Below are 25,829 nucleotides of genomic sequence, written 5' to 3'. Positions count from 1 at the left end.
CAGGTAGGAGCAGGATACTGATTGTGGATGATCAATCATGATCATAATGAATGGTGGTGCTGGCTCGAAGGGCCGAATGGCCTACTCCTGAACCTATTCTCTATTGTAAAAGTTAATTGTATAAGAATGATTAAGACGGTCTCTATATTATAGGTGTTGGCAGCTTGTTCAGATAGGGAAAACAACATGGTTGATCTTGATTCTGCTCCTGTTTGTTACACAGAAGCCTCTTCTAGCAACAATTCTTGAATATTGATGGGATGTTGTAAACCCAGGTAGATTATCGTGATCACAAGTTGAAAATTGATAGCAACTAGTAGTTCTCTTTCCTCTCAACCAGTGACCAGTCGGCAACGTTCAAACAGTACCTAACCCAGAGGATACAAGCTCCCCTGAGACATGATGTTAGTTGAGTCTCATGAATAACTACCTGCAGATGGACTATCTGCAGCTAAAGCATGGTATTAAATCTCACCTATACTGCTCTCAACCGTTTTAATCAAAGTATTTATCACTCGTTGTATAGAAACAGATCACACAAACTGAAATGGTATGAGCACAAGTACCAACATACAAGTTCTATATAGTGGCATTTTGTTTAAAGTTGTATTTATTAAATGAAAGGGTGGAGTATAATCTTCACAAATCATATTAATATGCGATAGAAATCCATGGAAGTGAGAAGTTTGTTTTTTGATTCAATAAATGTCTGACAAATGACAATTCAAAGAGATCTTTGTTTCAGCCGGAGTGGGTAGTGGAGTCGGCCTCATTAGGGGCATTTAAGCGACTATTAGACAGGCATATGGATGGTAATATAGGAAAGGGGTGGAGATTAGATAGACCTGAGGTTTAGGGTAAAAATTCGGCACAACATCGTGGGCCGACGGGCCTGTGTTCTGTGTTCTATGTTCTATGTATCTTATGCTATATTCAGATAGGTAAAGTCAGTCAGTGACATTCTGCAACTTCCTTTTCCAGGGGTAGGAGCGGAAGAATCAGAGTGCTTTCTTTGAAAATTGGCTTGATGTGTCTATCCAAGGGTCATCTGGAGGAAAAATACAAGTGTAAGTACTAAATTTATCATTGCTGATACACATGTAAACTGTAGGTTTAACTGTATGTAAACTTTGTTTAACAAACTAGCACACTCAATATACTGACAAAAATTATACACCAGATGTTTACTGTATTCTCATAATCTCTGTGATGTCTAGTGAGGGTGCAAGTGAGAAGGCTCTCTGCCAGTAAGTTTTAGTTAAGGCAAAGTTGCATCATTACTTAAGTCATTTATGCTGTAAATAAAGTATAACAGTGATGCGTATATCCCATGCATCATGTTCCTATTATTGAGTGTGTGTTTTTTGTGTGTGTGGACCTATTGATCAAATGGAATTTTTGATTATTCAGCACATTCCTGGTACCACAGGTGCTGTTTAACAAAAGGCTTGCTGTATTAGTATATTTCTCTATTTAGTCACTGCCACGATGAGTGTTAAGTCATAACTTGGTCTGTGCAGAATCTGCACAGTGCATTCCTGCTGGATAAATGATGCGCTACATATGTATGATGCTATTGTTTCTCAAAGGCACTAACCTTAGCAGCTGTTTTTGTTACCAATAATGTTTTCATCATTAGAATACTGGGAAAAATATTCAGAAGTGCTGTATGACTCTACTGCTCACTTGCAGCAGTGATAACACTTAATGTGAGGTTATGTTTTTGCCCATTTGTTGTGCTGTTTGTCAACAATGTATCTCACAAACTAATGGGCATATTTCATTGAAACCTGGTACATAGGGGTATGGTCCAAGGAAGAACTGATTAGTTTTTGACAGATCCAGATTTATTTCTCTATTTTTTAAAGCATCAGTTAAAATTTGTCGGATAGGCAAATGATCATCTTTCTGGAATATTGTTGATTTTAGAATGTTGTGGATTGTGTCAGCCCTTATAGTAGAATTTGTCATAACTATCAAAATATGAGCAGATTTTTCAGAGCAGGTTATCAAATTGGCCTGAAGCTTTCTCAGTGAGATGGAAGCTTTTAATAAAAGGATTTATTTTGTCGGCCTTGCATTTACAAAGAGTCAGTCAAGTGGAGAAATGCCTCAAAGAAAAGCTGTGTAATTATAGACTCACAGATGTTTGCTGCACAGGAGGAGGCCGTGCGGTCCGTAGTTCCTGCTTTGCTCAACAAAGATCTGTCTACATTGAACTCACAGTACATTGATTTCCTTTTGGATTGTATGGCCCATAGCTCTGGAGCCTACGGCAACACAAGGGAATATCTGAATACTACTTAAATATCCAGACACTTTCTCAGTCAGTCACACTTTCAGTCAGTGAGTTCAGGACTCCCACCACACTGGGAAAATAGGTTCTCCTCAACTCCCCTCTTAGCTTTCTAACTGTGAACCTCAATCTGTGCCCCCTGTTTATTGGCATGTCAACTAATGGAAAAAGCAGCTTCCAGTTATCCTTTCTATGCCCTTCAAAATCGTAAACGCCTTTACCAGAGAAGATGGTAAAAGGAGGGAAGGTGTGGCATTGTTGGTCAAGGACAGTATTACAGTTGCAGAAAGGATGTTTGTGGACTCGTCAACTGAGGTTGTATGGGCTGAGGTTAGAAACAGGAAAGGAGAGGTCACCCTGTTTGGAGTTTTCTATAGGCCTCCGAATAGCTCCAGAGATGTAGAGGATAGGATAGCAAAGATGATTCTCGATAGGAGTGAGAGAGACAGGGTAGTTGTCATGGGTGACTTCAACTTCCCAAATATTGACTGGAACACTATAGTTTGACTACTATAAATGGGTCAGTTTCTGTCCAGTGTGTGCAGGAGGGCTTCCTGACACAGTATGTAGATAGGCCAACAAGGGGCAAAGCCACATTAGATTTGCTACTGGGTAATGAGCCCGGCCAGGTGTTAGATTTGGAAGTAGGTGAGCACTTTGGTGATAGCGAGCACAATTCTGTTATGTTTACTTTAGTGATGGAAAGGGATAGGTGTATACCACTGGGCAAGAGTTATAGCTGGGGAAAAGGCAATTCTGATGAGATTAGGCAAGATTTAGGGAGCATAGGATGGGGAAGGAAACTGCAGGTGATGGGCACGTTAGAAATGTGGAGCTTATTCAAGGAACGGCTCCTGTGTGTCCTAGATAAGTATGTACCTGTCAGGCAGGTAAGAAGCTGTAGAGCGCGGGAGCTGTGGTTTATGAAGGAGGTGGAATCTCTGGTCAAGAGGAAGAAGAAGGCTTATGTTAGGATGAGATGTGAAGGCTCAATTAGGGCGCTTGAGAGTTACGAGGTAACCAGGAAAGACCTAAAGAGAGAGCTCAGAAGAGCCAGGAGGAGACATGAGAAGTTGTTGGCGGATAGGATCAGGGTAAACCCTAAGGCTTTCTATAGGTATTTAAGGAATAAAAGAATGACGAAAGTAAGATGAGGGCCAATCAAGGATAGTAGTGCTAAGTTGTGTGTGGAGTCAGAGGGATTAGTAAATTTGCAGACGACACTAAGGTCGGTGGAGTTGTGGATAGTGACAAAGGATGCTGTAGGTTGCAGAGAGACATAGATAATCTGCAGAGCTGGGCTGAGAGGTGGCAAAGGGAGTTTAGTGCAGACAAGTGTGAGGTGATGCACTTTAGTAGGAGTAACCAGAAGGCAAAGTACAGGACTAATGGTAAGATTCTTAGTAGTGTAGATGAGCTGAGAGACCTCGGTGTCCATGTACACAGATCCTTGAAAATTGCCACCCAGGTTGACAGGGCTGTTAAGAAGGCATACAGTGTTTTAGGTTTTATTAATAGAGGGATCGAGTTCCGGAATCAAGAGGTTATGGTGAAGCTGTACAAAACTCTGGTGCGGCTGCACTTGGAGTATTGCGTACAGTTCTGGTCACCACATTATAAGAAGGATGTGGAAGCTTTGGAAAGGATGCAGAGGAGATTTACTAGGATGTTGCCTGGTATGGAGGGAAGGTCTTACGAGGAAAGGCTGAGGGACTTGAGGCTGTTTTTATTAGTGAGAAGAAGGTTGAGAGGTGACTTGATTGAAACATATAATCAGAGGGTTAGATAGGGTGGATAGGGAGAGCCTTTTTCCTAGGATAGTGACGGTGAGCACGAGAGGGCATAGCTTTAAATTGAGGGGTGAAAGATATAGGACAGATGTCAGAGGTGGTTTCTTTACTCAGAGTAGTAAGGGAATGGAATGCTTTGCCTGCAACAGTAGTAGATTCTCCAACTTTAGGTACATTTAAGTCATCATTGGACAAGCATATGGACGTACATGGAATAGTGTAGGTTATATGGGCTTGAGATCGGTATGACAGGTCGGCACAACATCGACGGCCGAAGGGCCTGTACTGTGCTGTAATGTTCTATGTTCTATCAGGTCCCCTTGTCTGCTCCAATCTTTCTATCTGTCAGATAGACAGGTCAGTGCCAGATTGATATAGCCTGAAGAAGGAATATGATCAGAGAGTACTTAATGTGGCAAATGCTGTCGTGCCCGATGCAGGTCAGCAACGGCAGTCAGCAGTGAAGTCCACTGGCAAGGATGGGTGGGTCTTAGCCCAGCGCAGGGGAATATGAACCGTCATGGGGGAAGCCTCATTCAGAGTGTCTGCAAACTCGTGGCTTAAGAAAGGACTGTAATATTTGACTTTTTAAACTTCTGTTTTTATTTTTCTACTGTTATACTAAGAAGACTGTAGTGCTGAAATTCTTTACTTATTCATTTATTTTTATAGCGTAGAACATGGAACGGTACAGCACAGTACAGGCCCTTCGGCCCACGCTGTGCTGAACTTTTACCCTAATCCTAAGGTCTATCTAACCTCCATTCCTATCTCATACTATCATCCATGTGCTTGGCTAATAGCCGATTAAATGCCCCAATGAGGCTGACTCCACTACCCTCTCCGGCATTGCATTCCACTCCCCTACGACTCTGACCAAAGAAGAATGGATAAATTTTCTACTTCTGCAACTAAAATTTCGTACCTCGGAACTTTGTACCTGTGATGGCACCGTCTGAGGTGACAGTGTACTCTTTTCATTGTACTCTTCTACCCTGTACTGAACACATGTGATAATAAAACCTAAATCTAAATCTAATGCATAGCAGGACACTGGGAAGCTTAGAGGAGAAAAGGGATCCTGTGGTGCTTGTTTGTAAATTCCTGAAGGGGTCAGGTCAGGCTAATAAGGGATATTGCAAAGACATTTGGGACACCTTCCTTTATCAGTCGTGGCATAGATTGTAAGAGTGGGGAGGTCACTTTGGAGCTGTTTAAAAGTTTGGTTCGGCCACAGCTGGAGTCGTGTGTGGCATTTTGGTCACCACCCATTAGGAAGGATGTGATTGCACTGGAGGGAATGAAAAGGATGTTGCATGTGTTGGAGCGTTTTAGCTCTGAAGAACAGCTGGAAAAATTCAGATTTTTTCTGTGAAGCAGAGAAGCTTTGAGGGGTACGTGGTGGTCCTGATAGAGGCAGATAAGATTATGAGATGCATAGATGGGTTGAATAGAAAGCATTGTTCCCCTTTGTTAAAGCATCAATAACAATAGGGCATAATTTTAAAGAGAAAGACGGGAAATTTAGAGGAGGTTTGAGAAAAATCGTTTTCATCCAGAGTGTGGTAAAGGTCTGGAATGCATTGCCTGGGAGGGAAGTTGAAATAGGAAACCTCACAGCCTTTGAAAAGTACTTGGATGAGCACTTGAAATGTTGTAATATTTAAGAGTATGGTCTAGTGTGTAAAAGTGAGACTAGTATATGTTGTAGTGTATTTTTAGAGGTACAGCCTTCATGGGCCATAGGACCTCTTCTGTACTGTATGATTCCATGAGAATCCCCAGCCCAGGCAGCATCTTGGTTTTTTTTTCAGTAATCTCCAAGATCACACCCTTCATAGTGTGATCCCTTGACTTGTTAGCCCTCCCAGGTTCGTTAGCTCACACTTTTCCTGGTTGAGTTCCAGTGCTGTGCCCAGCTGACCAGTCTGTTGATCTCCTCCTGAAGTTTATTCTTCCTGTCTGTCAACCAATTTTGGAACCAGTGTGCCACTTTGCCTTTGATCCCATGGCTGTTATTTACATGACCATTCTGTTGATATCCTCCTCACTAAATTAGTCATTCGCTAGCGACACGGTCATACATCCTGTGTTTAAGTCCAAAGGATGAATATACCTGACAAATTTCAAGGGCCCTTGTGGCAAGCCCTGCACAGCCCCACTCAAAGCACACATCCTGTCAAATAGATATCCCTCTACCGTCAATCACCCTGTGCTCTCTGCCTCAGCCAGTTTTGGCTCCAGTGTGCCTCTTTGCCTTTGATCCCGTTGACTGCTGTTTTCTTGATCAGTCTGCCAAGGGGACTTTACGAAGTCCACATCAAATGCATAAGCTCATCAACACTCCAACATCTCAAAAAGGATCAAATTTCTGAAACGTGACCTCATCTTAACAAATCCATACTGACTATCCCTGATTAATTCATGCAAGTACATTCTACCCCTAAGAATGCCTCTTTGTAGCTTCTCCAGTGCTGAGGTTATTCTGACTGGCCTTTAATTTCCTGGTCTGTTTCTTTGTCCGTTTTTTAATAGTGGGACAGTGTTAATAGTCCTTCATTACTTCACGTGTGATTGGCAAGGATTTGAAAATTGCTGCCAGGGGCCCCGATATCTCCTCCCTCACTTGCCTTGCTAGCTGGTATGCATGTCAGTTAGGCCTGCAGATGTATCCACTTGTAAAGTTGCTGAACCAGCTGCATCTCCCTGTGTCTTAACCTCTGATGTTCCTAGGTCCGCTGCCCTGATATCTATACTTGCAGTGTCCTTTTCGATTGTAAAGATTGACACAAGATATTCATTGTGGACAGTGTCCATGTTTTCCAGGTCCACACAAAGATTACCTCTGTGAAAAGAACGAGGAGATATTAGAGAGGTTTGAGATTTACAGTCAAGAAAGAAATTGCCAAAATGACTTCCTTGGAGAATCATACAACATACATTGTCCATTGGTGCCAAGAAACAGAAGTTTTTGTTTCCACAGTTGTTTGCAAATAGCCAATCAAGATCATAAAATAATGTTTTAAGATAATTTACAAAGCAAGGCAATTGGGGAAGATGTATTGGATGTATTGAACTCTCAACTACCTCCCTTAAGTTTAGAAATATCAATATTTTTCTTATGGATAATTTTTGCAGATCTCTTCAAACAAGTAGCTGAACCCACAGATTTATGTGACCAACAAAGCCTGAGCCTTTTGCTTCACGATGCAGTCCAGATCCCTCGGCAGCTGGGTGAGGTAGCTTCATTTGGAGGCAGCAACATTGAACCAAGTGTCCGCAGTTGCTTCCAACATGTAAGTGTGCTCTGCGCCAATTCATAAGGTCAAGCAGGTCTACTTGCCAGTATGAAGTCTGTGCTCATTTTTGGTTTGAATTAGTTCCAGAGGCCAACATGTACCACCACTAATCCAAGGCTATCATGTTTATGAATAGTCAATGTTTTTAATCATTAATCTAATAAAAACAATGTCAGAAACCCCAGTGATAGTGTATCAGATACCATATCACTGAGGATAGCGGATGTAAACTTGACATAATTATTCATGCAACTGATCTTTTATTTCCCTCTAGGGCCAGAACAAACCAGAGATTGATGTTAAACACTTTGTAGAGTGGATGAGATTGGAGCCTCAGTCCATGGTCTGGCTGCCTGTCCTACACCGTGTGGCAGCTGCTGAAACTGCAAAACATCAGGCAAAGTGTAACATCTGCAAAGAGTACCCAATCGTAGGTTTCAGGTGAGATGTGCAAACCAGCAGAAAGTTAGTGGGAGTTAGTTTTTACAGAAAGCTTTAACTTTAGATGTTCTATTAGAAACTGGAAAATTAAGTAAACAATACAACTGAAATCATCAAAAATCCCAACAAATTTATGGACCAGACAAGTAATTAGGACAAATTAAGTATCAACCTCTTTACCTTAATTTTTGTGAGAGGTGAGTGCTGCTTGTTTTTGGTATTTTGTTCACAGTTGCATTGATCACAGATCCTGTGGCTCAAAATGGATTGTGACTAGAATTCTGGTTGCTTCTGTAATTTGCGATTATTGGGAATTTACAACATTATTAGTCCTGTAATCAGTGTGCATGCATCCTTTGAAAGTGATTGATGTTGTGTTGCTAAATGATTGATAAAACTTCTTGTCCATAATTAGTAAATTTAAATTTCAGATTTGGACAGGATTTCTAAGGGGTAAATTGAGCCTTTTTGGTTAACTATTCTCCTACGTTTCTAAGATTGACCATCTTGGAAAAGGTGTGTATTACTGCCATTGAACTCATCAAACAACTCACTGTCTAAGAAGAACTGGATGAGAGCCCAACTGTGGACAAAACTATGATTACCATTACTAAATAAAGAGCAACAGTGGCCCGGAGTCAATTGAATTCCATCTGAAGCTTGAGGAATGGTGGCCTCGCTCTGAAGGCCAAGATCTGTTAGCTTTTCATGGACTATGAGGAACAGGGCAGGATTTCACAGAATCTTTAAGATGCCCTATCTTGAACAAAACTGAAGGAGAAATGTCAGATTGTTCAAAGAACCATAGGATCACCAGCCTTTCCATTGCTGGGAAGATTCTGGCAAGGTTACTTCTAAATAGGTTTATGCCACCATGGCAGATGAAAACCTTCCATGCTAAGCGAGCTTTGTGATAAAGTTGGAGACAGAGCAGGAGCAATTTACAGTAATGATTCCAGGGATGTGACATCTCATTATGAAAATTGATTAGAGGAGTTGGGACAGTTTTCCTCGAAGATGATAAGACTTAGAAGAGGTTATTTTGAATCTTGCAAAATCATTTGAGGTCTGGTCGGAGTAGACGAGGGGTAGACTTTCCTACTTTTGACAGAATTGAGAATAAGAGGCAGAGGTTTGAAGTGATTTACAAAAGAAGTAACTGCAATGTAAGAAATAGCTTTATCACAGTCTGTTAGAATGCATTACCTGGAGGAGGCAGTTTCAGTAAAAGACGCAAGAGAGCATTAGTTGATTAATTAAAGAAAAATAATTTGCAGGGTAAGGAAAAGGCACTAATTTGTGACATGTATTTGTAGAGCTAGTTCAAACGTGATGGACCAAATGGCTTCCTTTTACTGTGATTTGGACTTAAATTCGTTTAAAGTGAACTATAATTGGCTCTGGAACACGGCGGAAAAGGGTAAGGTAAACAGGACGTGAGTGATCGGAGACTTGATAGCTGGAGGGACAGATAGGAGATTTTGTAGCCGCAATCAGGAATCCAAACACAGAACTTGCATGAAAGAACAAAGGAGGAATAGATTTAGTTGTCCCCAGCGAAGACTATGACAACACCTTCACCCCCTGTGGGAGAATCTGCCTGATATGAATGAACCAACCACCAATAGGTCCGCACCCAATGAGCACAACTTTCCTCGCATGTTCATCCAGTGAGAAGCACCAAGAGGAAGGCAGCCTTTTTCCTACATTTTGTAAGCTTGGTATTTTGGAAGAGAGCCCCCCTTCTTCTCTGACATTCTGTTCTATAAAGATCAAATGTATTTGTTCCTGACGTTGCATGAGGCCAGTGAACTTCTACAATTCTAACACATTGTTGCTTCCAAATCTATTTCTTTACTTCCCATCTCCTCAATGTTTCATCTTCTCAATCTACCATCTGTCTGTATTTATTCAGAATGTTGTTCAGAAAAGTAATCCTTTCATCCCATTAACTTCCAAATTATATTTGTTCCTTATGAAAACTGGTATTCTGCTTTAGTTTGTCTATTGCCTTGAAAATTCTGGACTAATCTGTAATTGACAGAGAGTTTCCTGTTACCAGTGCTATTTATAATAGGATTAACTGAAATTAACCACTTCATAATTTAATATTGCCTTGCACATCTCCAAAAATTTTAAGAGCCTGCTGTTTGTACTTTTATGTTGTTTTCATGGCTATTTAGTTTCTGCTCATACATTTATGAGTGCCCTAACTGCTTGCTTAGTCTCAGAGTTTGCCTTAATGACAGGAATCCTGAAGGCAATATCCTCTGTTTTACACCATCCCATCATATTGATGACCTGTATTCTGTGTCCAGTTCTATCCATTCATCTGTTGATAATTTCACACTACATTGATCAAGTCCTTCCATTTCATTATAACATGTTCCATTCTTGAAAGGGGCGTGGCTATCACCGGTGAGGTTATCATTTGTTGTCCTTCACTAATTGCTGTTGAACTGAGTGGATCACTCAGAGGGTGGTTCAGAGCTACCTACATTGCTCTGGGTAGATCAGATGGGGGTAAGGATGATCGAATACTCCCTGAAAGGACATGAGTGAATCAGATGGATTTTTACCAACAATTGTTGATAGTTTCATGATAGGGTTACTGGAAATAACTTTTAGTTCTGGGTATTTTTTTAATGAAATGTAAATTTGACCAGCTACAGTGTTGGAACATGAACCTGCATTCTCCAGAGCATCAGCCTGGGTCTCTGGATTTTTAGTTCAGTGATATTGCCACTGTACCACTGTCTCTCAGCCATTATTACAGTTTATTTCTTGGCTATTTTTTCTCTTTCCTTGGAGAACTTCCCTTCTGCTGTCTGAGCTGAAAATGTGTATCCTTCTCCTTTATTGTTGCCTTTACAGCTTCACATGTTACAATCACCGCTCGTCAGATTTACCTTTTCCAGGAAGACTCTGGCAAGGTTTCTTCTAAATAGGTTTATGCCACCGTGACAGATGAAAACCTTCCATAAAATGGGAACGTTGTGCATATGTTGGATGTAGAGCAGAAGCAATTTACAATAATTCCAGGGATGTGATATCCCATTATGAAAATTGACTGGGGGAGTTGGGACAGTTTTCCTCGACTTTCCTAGCATTTGTTTCTCCCCAAACAATTTGCAGTTTCTTTAAAATAAAAAAAATACATTATTTAACTACTTAACTTGCATTCCTTCGATGGTTAAAAATATCTAAACAAAAATGAACATTTCTCTTACTTCTTGTTCTTCTTTTATAGGTACCGCAGCCTCAAACACTTCAATTATGACATCTGCCAAAGCTGTTTCTTTTCAGGACGCACATCAAAGGGACACAAGTTACATTACCCAATGGTGGAGTACTGCACTCCGGTGAGTAATATATTATTCCACTTGATAGAATTGTCCCAATCTGTGGAAACTTAGGGATTTAACCATTAAAAGTGAAACAAAGAATCCCTACAGCGTGGAAACACGCCCTTTGGCCCAACAAGTCCACACCAACCCTTAGACATTCCACCCAGACCCATCCCCATATAACCCACCTAATCTACACACCCCTGAACACTATTAGCATGGCCCATCCACCTAGCCTGCACATCTTTGGATTCTGGGAGGAAACCGGAGCACCCGGAGGAAACCTATGCAGACTCTATAGCATAACACCTCTATGATGTTACCTTCTGGCATGTATGATAAAGGCCAGCTGGCAGTAATTATTGAGTGTCAGAGGTGGATGTAGGTGTCATTTCCAAAGTAGCTTCCTGTGCCCAGATTAACAGTTGATTCAAGAGCAACAGCCTTCTGTGGAAAGGTCTTCATTTCTGAAGAAGGGTCTAGACCCAAAACGTCAGCCTTCCTGCTCTCTGATGCTGCTTGGCCTGCTATGTTCATCCCGCTTTACACCTTGTTATCTCAGCCTTCTGTAGTCCTTTAGTTTTATGTCTTGAGCTTGGATACATTCCCAGAACCCAAGCCGATTTCTAACACTTCACCAAACTGTCCGTTCTGCACATGTGACTGGCGCAGTCAATTTCAGTTGGCTGTTTGATTATGAGAACAAAAGCAGCACAATCAATTGCTTAAACAAGACATAAGCAGATGAGTGGAATAGGCAGACTTCTTCTGCATTGATCACCTGTACCACCTGAAGGACAAGGGCAACAAATGCATGTGACCACTAGGGTTTTCTCGAAATCTCGCAACTTCCTGACCCGAAGCAATATCAGCCTATTCCTTCACAATTGCAGGGTCAAAATCTTGGAACTCACTTCTGAACTGCACTGTGTGCCTGTATAGCCGAAAGACTGCATTGATTTAAGAAGGCAGCTCACCATAACTTTCATCAGGTCAATTAGCAATACGCATTAAATGCAATACCACCAGCACTGCCCACATGCCATGAAGTAAGAAAAATGATGGAGTTTAATTTGTTTACTTGTTTTGCAATGTGTAAAAAAAAAATGAAAACCTGCTAAATCATGCAGCTGAGCAAGAGATCTGGGGATTTAAATACAATCTTCCCTCAAAGTAGAAGTAGTTTGCTAAAATGATTAAAGGCCAACAGCTTAACAAGATAATGTCTGGTTTAGAAAGGGTGGACGCTAGGAAGTTATTTCCGTTAGGCGGGGAGACTAGGACCCATGGGCATAGCCTTAGAATTAGAGGGGGTAAATTTAAAACTGAAATGAGACGACATTTCTTCAGCCAGAGTGTGGTTGGCTTGTGGAATTCATTGCCACGGAGTGCAGCGGAGACCGGGACGTTCGACGCCTTCAAAGCAGAGATCGACAAATTCTTGATCTCAGAAGGAATCAAGGGCTACGAGGAGAGTGCAGGGAAGTAGAGTTGAAATGCCCAGCAGCCTTGATTTAAATGGCGGAGAGGACTTGATGGGCCGAATGGCCTTACTTCCACTCCTATGTCTTATGGTCTTAAATCAGGCTTCAATACCAGAAATACTATATTGTGCAGAAGCTGTTTGAGGTCAAGTTGAGGTTCAAGGAGGGATATGTCATCACACCCACCCTTTTCTCCAGCTTTGTCACCACCATTCTTAATCTCGTCAAGAACAAGCTTCCCAGTGGCCCGGACAGGATTGATGGAAAACCTTTTAACCTCAACCAGTTGAAATCAAAGAAGAAAATGACACTGACCTCGCTTATGGAACTTCTGTGTGGTTCACAATGTCATTTCCACTCTCAGAAGTCTTCAAATCTCTCTTAAGGCCTTTGCAGAATTATACTGAAGAATTAGCCTCAACCTTAAATTTGCCACACAGGTTGATAGGGTTGTTAGGAAGGCATATGGTGTGTTAGGTTTTATTGGTAGAGGGATTGAGCTTCGGAGCCATGAGGGCATGTTCCAGCTGTACAAAACTCTGGTGCGGCCGAACTTGGAGTATTGCGTACAGTTCTGGTCGCCGCATTATAGGAAGGATGTTGAAGCAGTGGAAAGGGTGCAGAGGAGATTTACTAGGATGTTGCCTAGTATGGAGGGAAGGTCTTATGCGGAAAGGCTGAGGGACTTGAAGCCGTTTTTGTTAGAGAGAAGAAGATTAAGAGGCAACTTAATAGAGACGTACAAGATGATCAGAGGATTAGACAGGGTGGACAGTGAGAGCCTTTTTCCTCGGATGGCCATGTTTGACACTATTGGGCACAGCTTTAAATTGAGGGGTGATAGATATAGGACAGAAGTCAGAGGTAGTTTCTTTACTCGGAGAGTAGTATGGGCGTGGAATGCCCTGCCTGCAACAGTAGTAAACTCGCCAACTTTAAGGGCATTTAAATGGTCGTTGGATAAACATATGGACGATAAATGGAATAGTGTAGGTTAGATGGACTTCAGGTTTGTTTCATAACATTGAGGGCTAAAGGGCGTGTACTGCGCTGTTATGTTCTATGTTCTAACCTCAAGATGACTAAAATCCTTTACCAATCTGTCAAGTTGTGGTCCATCTTTTCATCAGAATTAATAGAGAACATTTCCCTTACATGGGACGCTCTCTCTCTTCTAAGGCTGACGTTGATACAGAGGTTATAACATCACGTCCAATCTGTGAGTGCCACCTTTGGACTCCTAAGGATGAGAATGCTCAATTGTGACATCTGTGCTGAGAGCAAGATCCTTGAGTTCAAGGCATGCATCGTTCAGCCTCTTCTGTATGACTGTGGAACCTGGATAACATACAGCTGCCACTTCAAGACCCTTTCAGCACAGTTTTGTCATGGATTCTCCACATCAGCTCGGAGGAAAAACCTCCGAGCATCAGCATTGAGGCCATGATGATTTGAAACAAACCCCATTGGGCTGGCCATGTACTTAGGATGCCTTAGTTATGACGACCAAAGTAAATTTTTGCCAACTCAAGGAAGGCATCTGAACAAGAGGAAGTAAAAGGAACCATTTCAAAGACCTTGAAATGTTCCTTGAAGAAATACTACATCGAGGTCAAAGTATGAGACATTCCCATTCAAAAGAAACCAACTTGGGGGAATCTCCTCTATGAGGGCACATAATTCTTCATGAACACCAGTTGAGAAGTTGAAGTGTAGGAAAGGAACTGGAGAAACGTATGCCAATGTCCTCAAGGCCAAGACCACTTCCATCACCCTGAAAGACCTCCTAAACGTGTGGTCAGATATGTGGCTCTAGTTCAGGCTTATCAACCCACACAGAGCTCATGACCCGTGATACGGAATTTCCTAGCTGGGCAATCATACTCATTGGCCAGTGATGGCCCTTAATATTCTCCAGAATATGATTTGATCACAAATGAGTACTGTATGTAGCTTTGAGCATTGCTACAGAAAGACCAGATATTATAGATTAATCAGAATGGTGCTGCATGAGAAACTGGAATTAAGAGGAAATAGGTGATACTTATTTTTATTCATTTCTGGGCCACTGGCATCGCTAACTGGGCTAGCATTTATTTCCCATCCTTAGTTACCCTTGTAATTGTTGAATCATTGTAATCCATGTGCTGTAGGTAGACTCAATGTCAGTAAGGGGAGAATTTCCAGGACTTTGACCCAGTGATAGTGAAAGAACAGCAATATATTTCCAAGTTGAGATGATGAGTGGCTTAGACAGTGTCTTGTAGGTAATGCTGTTCCCATATATCTGTTACCCTTGTCCTTGTAGATGGAATTTGTCATAGGTTTGGAAAGGTCTATCTCAGGATCTTTTGCAGATTTCTCAGTGCATCTCATAGATGGTACACACTGCTGCTATTGAGCACTGGAGGGAGTAGGCTGCTTTTTCCTGGATGGTGTCGAACTTCTTGAGTGCTTTTGCAGCTGCACCCATCTAGGCAAGTGGGGAGTATTCCATCATTCTTCTGACTTGTTCCATGTAGCTGGTAGACAGGCTTCGGGAATCAGGAGGTGAGTTACTTGATGCAGTAATCCTAGCTTTGGGCCTGCTCTTGTATTTAAATAAGAAGTCCAGTTGAATTTCTGTTCAGTGGTAAAACCCAGGATTTTGATAGTGTCCAATTCAGTGATGGCTACACCATTGAATGTCAAGGGACAACTTATGGATTTTCTCTTCCTGGAGATGGTCATTACCTGGTATTTGTGTAGTATAAATGTGACTTGCCACTTACCAGCCCAAGCCTAGATATCGTTCTGGCCTTGTTGCATTGGGACATGGACAGGTTCAGTATCTGAGGAGTGGTGAATGATGCTGAATATTGTGCTATCACCGGTGAACATCCCCACTTCTGACCTTATGATGGAGGGAAGGTCATTGATAAAGCAGCTGAAGATGGTTAGGCTTAGGACTGTACTCTCAGGACCTCCTGCAGTTGACCTCCAACAACCAAAATGCCTCCCATTAGGAGAGGCGATGACCTAATAGTATTATTACTAGACTATTAATCCAAACACTCGGGTAATGTTCTGGGGACCTGGTTCAAATTCCACCATGGCACATAATGGAATTTGAATTCAATGAAAATCTGGAATTAAGAGTCTAATGATGATCGTAAATCCATTGTCAATTGTCGGAAAAACCCATCCAGGGATGAAAGTGCTGTCGTATGAAAAGTGGCTGAGCAGCTTGGGCTTGTACTTGCTGGTGTTCGAAAGAGTGAGGGGGTGGTTCTGATTGAGGTATATAAAATAGTAAAGGGGATTGAAAAGATGGGCATTGAGCACATGTTCTGCATTGTGGAACAGTCTCAAACAAGAAGCTGTGGCTGTTGAGTGAGAGATGGAATGTTCAAAATGGAGATGAGGAGAGGGTTGTGAATCTGTGGAATTCATTGCCCCTGAATGCAATGGAGGCAGCACCGATCGACCGATCCAGGAAAGAAATAAATATGTTTCTGATGAAAAATAGGGATCAAGGGCCATGGGGAGCTGGCAGGAGAGTGGAGTTGAGATCAGGAAAGGATCAGCAACCATGGCTAACAAGATAAGTCAGGGACAGGATGAAAGCAAAAGAAAAAGGATAAAATGTGGTGTAGGTGAGTGGGAAGCCAGAGGATTGGGAAGCCTTTCAAAAACTAGCAGAGGACAACTAAAAAGGCAATAAGGGGGAAGATGATGAAATATGAGGGCAAGCTAGCTGGTAATATTAAAAACAATTGCAGGAGTTTTTTTTCAGCTATAAAAGGTAAGAGAAAGGCAAGAGTATAAGTAAAGAGAACAAAGAAAATTACAGCACAGGAACAGGCCCTTCGGCCCTCCAAGCCTGCGCTGATCGAGATCCTCTGTCTAGCCTGTCGTCTATTTTCTAAGGGTCTGTGTCCATTTGCTCCCTGCCCATCCATGTACCTGTCCAAATATATCTTAAAAGACGCTAAGGTGTCTGCATCTACCACCTCTGCTGGCAACGTGTTCCAGGCACCCACCACCCTCTGTGTAAAGAACTTTCCACGCATATCTCCCTTAAACTTTCCTCCTCTCACTTTGAACTCATGACCCCTAGTAATTTAGTCCCCCACTCTGGGAAAAAGCTTCTTGCTATCCCCCCCTGTCTATACCCCTCATGATTTTGTAGACCTCAATCAGGTCCCCCCTCAATCTCCGTCTTTCTAATAAAAATAATCCTAATCTATTCAACCTCTCCATACCAGGCAACATCCTGGTGAGCCTCCTCTGCACCCTCTCCAAAGCATCCACATCCTTTTGGTAATATGGTGACCAGAACTGTACATAGTACTCTAAATGTAGCCGAACCAAAGTCTTGTACAACTGCAACATGACCTGCCAACTCTTGTACTCAATACCTCGTCCGATGAAGGAAAGCATGCCGTATGCCTCCTTGACCACCCTATTGACCTGCGTTGCCACCTTCAGGGAACAATGGACCTGAACACCCAGATCTCTCTGTTCATCAATTTTCCCTAGGACTTTTCCATTTACTGTATAGTTCACCCTTGAATTTGATCTTGCAAAATGCATCACCTCGCATTTGCCCAGATTGAACTCCATCTGCCATTTATCTGCCCAACTCTCCAGTCTATCTATATTCTGCTGTAATCTCTGACAGTCCCCTTCACTATCTGCTACTCCACCAATCTTAGTGTCATCTGCAAACTTGCTGATCAGACCATCGTTATTAATTCTTAACTAAATTTGATTTATTTTACATTTTTAGACAACATCAGGTGAAGATGTGCGTGATTTCACCAAGGTGCTGAAAAATAAGTTCAGATCAAAGAAATACTTCGCCAAACATCCTCGCTTGGGTTATTTACCAGTGCAAACAGTTCTAGAAGGCGAGAACCTTGAGATGTAAGTCTATTGATGTGAGATTTACTAATGTATCAATGCCCATTTGGGGGATGACAAATATTGCAGCATTATTCATTCTGCAGCTTTGCAGGAGAGTGAGGTTGTCCATTTGCGCATATATCAGAAGTACACAATACAAAAACAAGGGGGGGCTTAACTGATATCATTGGTCCTCTTGCCTTCAAAACAGTGTAGTTACTCAGAGCGTACAGCTACTGAGGACTTGTTGATGCTGTCACTAACGTGCACCCTTCCTTGATATCTTTCTCTGTCCTCCAGTTCTGTCTTTAAAAACTACAATCAATTACCCTCTCCTCAAAAGAAAAGAACCTTTGGCTGAACATAGAACAAAGAACAGTACAGACCCTTCGGCCCACAATGTTGTGCTGACCTATTATCCCACTAAGATCAAACTACCCTGCATATCCTTCATTTTACTGTCCTTCATGTGCCTATCCAAGAGTCGCTTAAACGTCTCTAAATGTATCTGACTCCACTACCACTGCCAGCAGCGCATTCCACACACCCACCACTCTCTGTGTAAAGAACCTACCTCTGATATCTCCCCTATACCTTCCTCCAGTCACCTTAAAATTTCTCCCCCTCGTAATAGTCATTTCTGCCCTGGGAAAAAAAAAATCTGACTATCCACTCTAGCTATGCCTCTCATGATCTTGTACACCTCTATCAAGTTACCTCTCATTCTTCTTTGCTCCAATGAAAAATGTCCTAGCCCCCTCAACCTTTCCTCATAAGACCTGCCATCCATTCCAGGCAGCATCCTGCTAAATCTCCTCTGCACCCTCTCTAAAGCTTCCACATCCTTCCTATAATGAGGCGACCAGAACTGAAGGCAATATTCCAAGCGCTGCTCCATCCCCATGAACTACTGCTCTATTCCAAATCCCTTTCCTCTTGACGCTTTAAATTCGTTGCCGTCTTTCGTGTGACTTCATATTGAATTCACCTGATCTGCTTTATAGCCTTGCCACTGTACAATTACAGCTCCTATCAAAGTTATAAATTTCACATCCTTTATGACTATGACAAAGGCAAGCTGCCCCTACTTCTCCTTTCCCTGCAGTTTTTGGTCACCTTACCATCCTTCCATACTTGTCCAGATACGTGGGCCTGTAATTGACAGGTTTCGCACAATTGTCTAATTATATCCAGAGATTAGCAACCAATTGCTTCTGTTCCCATTCCTGCACCTTCATCTCCCTGGACCTCTCCTATTTCTCTTGAAGCTGGTTCCCTTCAGTGACAGCATTTGTAAATAGATCTGTTTCCATGTGTACAATGATGATAACCAGCTGTACCTCAGGTGAGACTGCCAATTGACATCTGCTATTGGGTGAGTTGACATTTCTTCTAATTAAATGATAAGAAGATGAAACTATTGGCTGCAATTCGTTGCTGTTCCTCGTGATAAGTTTGATGTCAGATGGGCATTTAATCAGGCAGAAGGACAACCAGTTGGGATCCACTGCTGTTCCCACTTCTGCCTTGAATAAGCGTGTGATTGATTTAGGGTTAGAGAAAGCTTATGAATAGTTGTTTTCTTTTCTGCCCTACCACCAAACTGAAGCTCTTAACTGTGTAATTAATTCCCATGTAAAGGCTCAGCCCATTGCTGCCAGTGTTCAACAAAAGGAGAAGGTAATCCATGTTCAAAGACACTCGGTGCCTGATTGAGGCTGCTGGTACAGGAAAGAGGGGCCTGCTTTGAGATTATCTCTGCTCTTGTTGTCGGTTCCCTTACTGTAATTGGGCACTTAAATGAAGCAGGCCTTTGGAAAAGAGGTTTTCCGCTGCATGACCAAGATGCTGTTTGTCAATATTTGATACTGTCCACGATACTCTCAAACCTCACTCCCTCACACCCAGTTCCATCCCTTTCCCTGGTCATTGTCTGACGCTGAATCTGATTGCTCATTTTCATTACCCTTTGTTGGGATATGGCCATCGCTAGCAAGGCCAGCGTTTATTGACCTAATTGTCTTTGAACTGAATGGCTTGTCAGTCCATTTTAGAAGGCCATTAAAAATCTGGCACATTGCTATAGGTCTGGAGTCACTTATAGGCCAGCCCATTATAAACATGACAGATTTTATTCCCTAAAGCACATTATTGATCATTGAATTGATGGTAGTTCTCAGGATTATTATTATTGAGAATAGCTTACGTTACAAGGTATTAGTTGAATTTAAATTTCACCAGCTGCCATGGTGATATTTGAACAGGGCGCCTAAAGCATTAACCTCAACCTGTGGGTTGAGGATCCAGTAATCTTGCTGCCATCTTCACGGCTTTCTCCTGTCCCTATTGGTCGGTAACCACATTGTCACATATGGGCCTTCAGCTGTAAACCTGCACCATCATAAGTCCACTTATTTCCATCTACATCACACTGTTTGTCTCTGTCCTGTCTCAGTATTTATGCTCCTGAAGCTCTTTTCCAGATAGTGTTGGTGTTCTGTCTCATTTAATGCCTTGGTTTCCTGGTGCGATTGGCATCACTTCCGGTTCTGTTTCACAGTGGTTTGTATATCAGGTCCAGCTCATTGTGTTTTGTGATGGAGTTCAGGTTGGAATGGCAGGCCTCCGGGAATTCCCTGACATGTCTCTGTTTGGCTTATGCCATTGTGGATGTGTTGTCCAAGTTGAATTTGTGTCCTCCTTTGCCTGTGTGTACCGAGACCAATGAGAATTGGTCATGTCTCTTCATGGCTGGTTGGTGTTTGTATATCCTTATTATCAGTTTTCTCCCGGTTTGGCCGATGTAATGTTTCTTCTCAGTCCGTGCATGGAATTTGGTACATTACATCAGTTTTATTGGTTGTGGCTATGGTGTCCTTTACATTCGTCAGTAACTATTGCAGCATGGTTGTTGGTTGTGGGACACCCTGATACCTAGGGGTCTGAGTAGTCTTGTCATCTCTGATATACAGTCTGGTGTCTAGTGTGTCTGACCGTACAGTGTCATCTTGTGATCTGTCGCAGAGGTAACGGCTGATTGTGCTTTGTGGATATCCATTCCTTTTAAAAACTCTGTTTAAGTGCTCCTGTTCTGCTTTGCGCAAACCGGGTTGCTGCAGTGTGTTGTGGTCTGTTTGAATACTGTCCTGACGCAGCCCCGTTAATGGGTGTTGTGGTGGTTGCTGGAGTAATCAAGTATCTCGTCTGTATGTGCGGTCTTCCTGTATATGCTAGCCTGGAGTTCCCTGTTGTTCTTGCGTTATACCATTATGTCTCGGAAGGGTAGTCGGTTATTGTTCTCTTCTTCTGTGAATTTTATTCCAGTGAGCATGTTGTTTATGTGTCAGTGGCTTTCTTCTAGTCTTGTGCATTTGATAATCTACGTAGAGGATTCATATCCGAACTCTGGGACAATGATTCCATATTAGCACAATCTAATGTGAGACATGACAGGGAGCTCCTGGAGGCCTGGCATTCCAACTTGAACTCCGTCAACAAACGCATTGAGCTGGACCCGATATCCAAACTACTGAGAAACAGAACCAGAGGTGATGCCATCTACCCCAGCAAACCGAGACATATAAATAACAAACGGGACAGAACACCAATGCTTCACTGGAGGTGCACTGATGATGTTACCTAGCAGGGTGACGAAACATTGCACCCAGATACACTGGCTGAGCCAGCAAGTCTACAACCTCAAAACAAAACAAAGAACAAAGAAAATTACAGCACAGGAACAGGCCCTTCAGCCCTCCAAACCTGCACCGATCCAGATCCTCAATCTAAACCTGACACCTGTTTTCCAAGGATCTGTATCCCTCTGCTCCCTGACCATTCATGTATCTGCCTAGATACATCTTAAATGATGCTACTGTGACCACTTCTACCACTTCTGCTGGCAATGTATTCCAGGCACCCACCACCATCTGCATAAAGAACTTCCCACACATATCTCCCTTAAACTTATCCCCTCTCACCTTGAAATTGTGACCCCTAGTAATTGAGTCCCCCACTCTGGGGGAAAAAGCTTCTTGCTATCCGCTATGTCTGTACCCCTCATGATTTTGTAGACCTCAATCAGGTCCACTCTCAACCTCTGTCTTTCTAATGTAAATAATCCTAATCTACCCAACCTTTCTTCATTGCTAGCGCCCTTCATACCAGGCAACGTCCTGGTTATGAGAATACAGGGTGAGTTGGACAGGCTAGGTGAGTGGACGGATGCATGGCAGATGCAGTTTAATGTGGATAAATGTGTGGTTATCCACTTTGGTGGCAAGAACAGGAAGGCAGATTACTATCTCAATGGAGTCAAGTTAGGTAAAGGGGAAGTACAACGAGATCTAGGCGTTCTTGTACATCAGTCAATGAAAGCAAGCATACAGGTACAGCAGGCAGTGAAGAAAGCTAATGGCATGCTGGCCTTCATAACAAGAGGAATTGAGTATAGGAGCAAAGAGGTCCTTCTGCAGCTGTACAGGGCCCTGGTGAGACCACACCTGGAGTATTGTGTGCAGTTTTGGTCTCCAAATTTGAGGAAGGACATTGTTGCTGTTGAGGGAGTGCACCGTAGGTTCATGAGGTCAATTCCCGGAATGGTGGGACTATCATATGTTGAAAGATTGGAGCGACTGGGCTTGTATACACTTGAGTTTAGAAGGATGAGAGGGGATCTCATTTGAGACGTATAAGATTATTAAGGATTGGACACGCTGGAGGCAGGAAGTATGTTTCCATTGATGGGCGAGTCCAGAACCAGAGGACACAGTTTAAAAATAAGGGGTAGGCCATTTAGAACAGAGTTGAGGAAAAACTTCTTCACCCAGAGAGTGGTGGATATATGGAATGCTCTGCCCCAGAAGGCAGTGGATGCCAAGTCTCTGGATACTTTCAAGAAAGAGATGGATAGAGCTCTTAAAGATAGTGGAATCAAGGATTATGGGGATAAGGCAGGAACAGGATACTGATTGTGGATGATTAGCCATGATCGTAATGAATGGTGGTGCTGGCTTGAAGGTCCAAATGGCCTACTCCTGCATCTGTTGTCTATTGAACCTCCTCTACACCCTCTGCAAAGCATCACATCCTTTAGGCAATGTGGCAACCAGAACTGTACGCAGTATTCCAAATGTGGTTGAACCAATGTCTGATACAGCTGTAACATGACCTGCCAACTCTTGTACTCAATACCCCGTCCAAAGAATGAAAGCATGTTGTATGCCTTCTTGACCACTCTGTCGACCTGCTTTGCTACATTCAGGGTACAATGGACCTGAACACCCAGATCTCTCTTTGCGTCGGCTTTCCCCAGGGCTTTTCCATTTACCATACAGTTCGCTCTTGAATTGGATTTTCCGAAATGCATCACCTCGCATTTGCCTGGATTGAACTCCACCTGCCATTTCTCTGCCCAGCTTTCTAAACCATCTATATTTTGCTGCATTTTCCGACCGTCTTCGCTATCTGCTATTCCACCGATCTTAGTGTCATCTGCAAACTTGCTAATCAGGCCATCTACACCCTCCTCCAGATCATTAATGTATATCACAAACAACAGTGGTCCCAGCACAGATCCCTGTGGAACACCACTGGTCACAGTCATCCATTTTGAGAAACTCAGTTTCACTACAACTCTCTATCTCCTGTTGCCCAGCCAGTTCTCTTTCCATCTAGCTAGTACACCCTGGACCCCATGTGACTTCACTTTCTCCATCAGCCTACCATGGGGAACGTTATCAAATGCCTTACTGAAGTCCATATATATGACACTATAGCCCTTCCCTCATCTTTTAACTTTGTCACTTCCTCAAAGAATTCTATCAAGTTGGTAAATCACAAGCTTGCCTGCACAACACCATGCTGCCTATCACTAATAAGCCTATTTTCTTCCAAATGTAAATAGATCTTATTCCTCAGTATCTTCTCCAGCAGCTTCACCACCACTGACATCAGGCTCACCTGTCTATAATTACCAGGATTATCCTTGCCGGGGACAAAATTACACAATTCTCCAGGTTCAGTCTCACCAACACTCTGTACAATTGAGGCAAAACATCTTTACTCCAGTACTCAAACCCTCTGGCAATACAGGCCATTGGACCATTTGCTTTCCTAATTACTTGCTGCACCTGCATATCAGATTTCAATGACTTATGAAGAAAGACATCAAGGCCCCTTTGCAATATCAGAACTACCCTATCACTTACAATTTAAAAAAAACTCTCTTCTAATTATTTTTAAACTCTCTTTTTAATTCATTCATCGGACGTGGACGTTGCTGGCTGGACTAGCATTCATTGCCGTTCCCGAAGTGTCCTTGAGAAGGTGAGAGTGAGCTATCTTCTTGAACCACTGCAATCTATTTGGTGTTGGTATACCAGCAGTACTGTTAGGGAGGAAGCTGAGAATGTTGGTGGAATGCTGATATATTTTCAAGTAAGGATGGTGATGTGGCTTGGAAAGGAACTTGCAGTGGTGCTGTTCCCACGTGTCTCCAGCCTCTGTCCTTCTGAATGGTAGTGGTGGTGGGCTTGGAACGTGTTGCCTATGGAGCCTTGGTAAATTTCAGTGGATGCTTGTGGATGTGGTGCCAATTAAATGGGCTCTTTTGTCCTGGATGATGTCAATGCTTCTTGAGTGTTGTTGGAGCTGCACTCATTCAGGCAAGTGAGGAGTATTCTGTCAGACTCCTGATTGTGCCTTGTAGATGGTGGATAGATTTTGGGGAATCAGGAGATGAGTTACTTCCTGCATGATTCCTAGCCTGTGCCTATTCTTGTAGTCACAGGAGTTATCTGACTCAACTAGGTCAATGTCTGATCAGTGGTGACCCCCAGGATATTGATAGTGGGGAATTCAGTGATGGTTATACTATTTGAATGTCAAGGTATGGTGGTTAGTTTCTCTGTTGTTGGAGGTGGTCATTGCCCGGCCCTTGTGTGAAGTAAATGTTACTTGCCAGTTATCAGCCCAGAACTTGAATATTGTCCTAATGTTGCAAAGTTGTGTACAGTGTTTATGGATTGGAAGGCAGGAAGTTAGAATTTGGCATTTGTAAAATGCTAAGAGGGTTAAAGCAGTGCATGGTCCCTTTGAAAGATGATGTACTTTTCTATGCTTAGAGATTTAAACAAAATGTCTGTGGGCAGCAGCTTGTGGGTTTGCAGGTACATTGAAAGCTCTTGAATTGAAACATTGGTTTCAAAAACCCGTACAGTTAGTAGGCCAAGCAGCAGTTTTGTTATCAAGACGACAAATTTGATTGTGGCCGATCAATTTGAATTAGGCACTTAGAAACTAAAAAAAATTGAACTCGAATCTGATTGTTTTGACAACATAAGACTAATCCTATTGAAAGGAATTGATATGTCATCAAGGGAATAAAAGGAGAGGGCACTTGGAAAATCAGGAGTGTGAACTGCCATCTGCAAGTATTATCAGCTCTCAGGAGAGAATTGCTAGTTCACAGACTTCTCTAAGTTTTAGAAAAAGCACCATCTAAATCAAAGGTACCTACAGCATAACTAGTTAATGTTTCTGCCAAAAGTATTCAATGGAGACGGCGTCCTGACAGAAGAGTTCATCGAAGAAGACCCAGAGCATTCCGGAAGACTCCTAATCTATTTTATATAAGTGAGACTTGTATTTATTGGCACAAGCATTCCATTAGAATCTTGTTTTATTTGAGAATAGTCGTCCTTAAAAGGGGGATTCATTCTGTTTGTTAATAGTTTAGTTAATTTATTCACTATTAGAGTGAGAGAATTCAATTGTTACTACTTGATTTTAAAGTGAGTGTCAAGAGGTTATTTTATCCAACCGCTAGAAGTTGAGGAAAGGCAGGTGACTCAGCTTTTCACACTCCTTTTAACAAATGATTGGGTAAGGTGCTTCTCTCTGAGTGTTTCGGTTTTAGTTATCAGAGGGGTCAAGCTTCGCTTTATAGCGCTAGTCTAGCTGGATTTGGACATGGACTGCTGTATTAGTGAACGGTGCTGAATACTATGCAGTCATCATGAACGCCTGCACTTCTGACCTTACAAAGGATGGAAGGTCTTTGATGAAGCAGCTGAAGATGGCTGGGCTTAGGACTCTATCCTAAGGAACTCTTGCAGAGATGTCCTGTAGCTGAGATGCTTGATCACCAACCATCGTAACCATCTTCCTATAAACCGGTGTATGACTTCAAGCAGCATAGAGATTCCCCCTTTACCCCACCACTGATTCCAGTTGACTCCATTTTTGCTGCGGTACTTTACTGTTGTACTCTTGCAGTCAGTCAC

At 42.4% G+C, this 25,829-nt stretch overlaps 1 protein-coding gene across 14 annotated transcripts in view; it reads left to right on the top strand.

Annotated features, from left to right (window-relative positions):
- Positions 1–25,829, top strand: part of LOC125454807 (utrophin) — a 572,019-nt gene that overhangs the window by 467,600 nt on the left and 78,590 nt on the right. For 13 of the 14 annotated variants that reach the window (XR_009446113.1, XM_059648282.1, XM_059648280.1 and 10 more), the window contains 5 exons: positions 982–1,067; positions 7,225–7,382; positions 7,660–7,826; positions 11,077–11,188; positions 17,429–17,565. Coding sequence is in view for 12 of the 14 variants with exons in the window: in XM_059648282.1 (XP_059504265.1) it covers positions 982–1,067; positions 7,225–7,382; positions 7,660–7,826; positions 11,077–11,188; positions 17,429–17,565 (660 nt within the window). In the remaining 2 variants the exon portion in view is untranslated. Of the gene's footprint in view, positions 1–981; positions 1,068–7,224; positions 7,383–7,659; positions 7,827–11,076; positions 11,189–17,428; positions 17,566–23,837; positions 23,872–25,829 lie in introns of all 14 variants that reach the window. The other variant, XR_009446114.1, reaches the window with a different exon arrangement.

Source organism: Stegostoma tigrinum, chromosome 9 (genome assembly GCF_030684315.1).
Source record: "Stegostoma tigrinum isolate sSteTig4 chromosome 9, sSteTig4.hap1, whole genome shotgun sequence".
In the NCBI taxonomy this organism is placed as follows: domain Eukaryota; kingdom Metazoa; phylum Chordata; class Chondrichthyes; order Orectolobiformes; family Stegostomatidae; genus Stegostoma; species Stegostoma tigrinum.
Note: the sequence above shows the minus strand (reverse complement) of the source record. Positions and strands in the feature narration are given on the sequence as shown.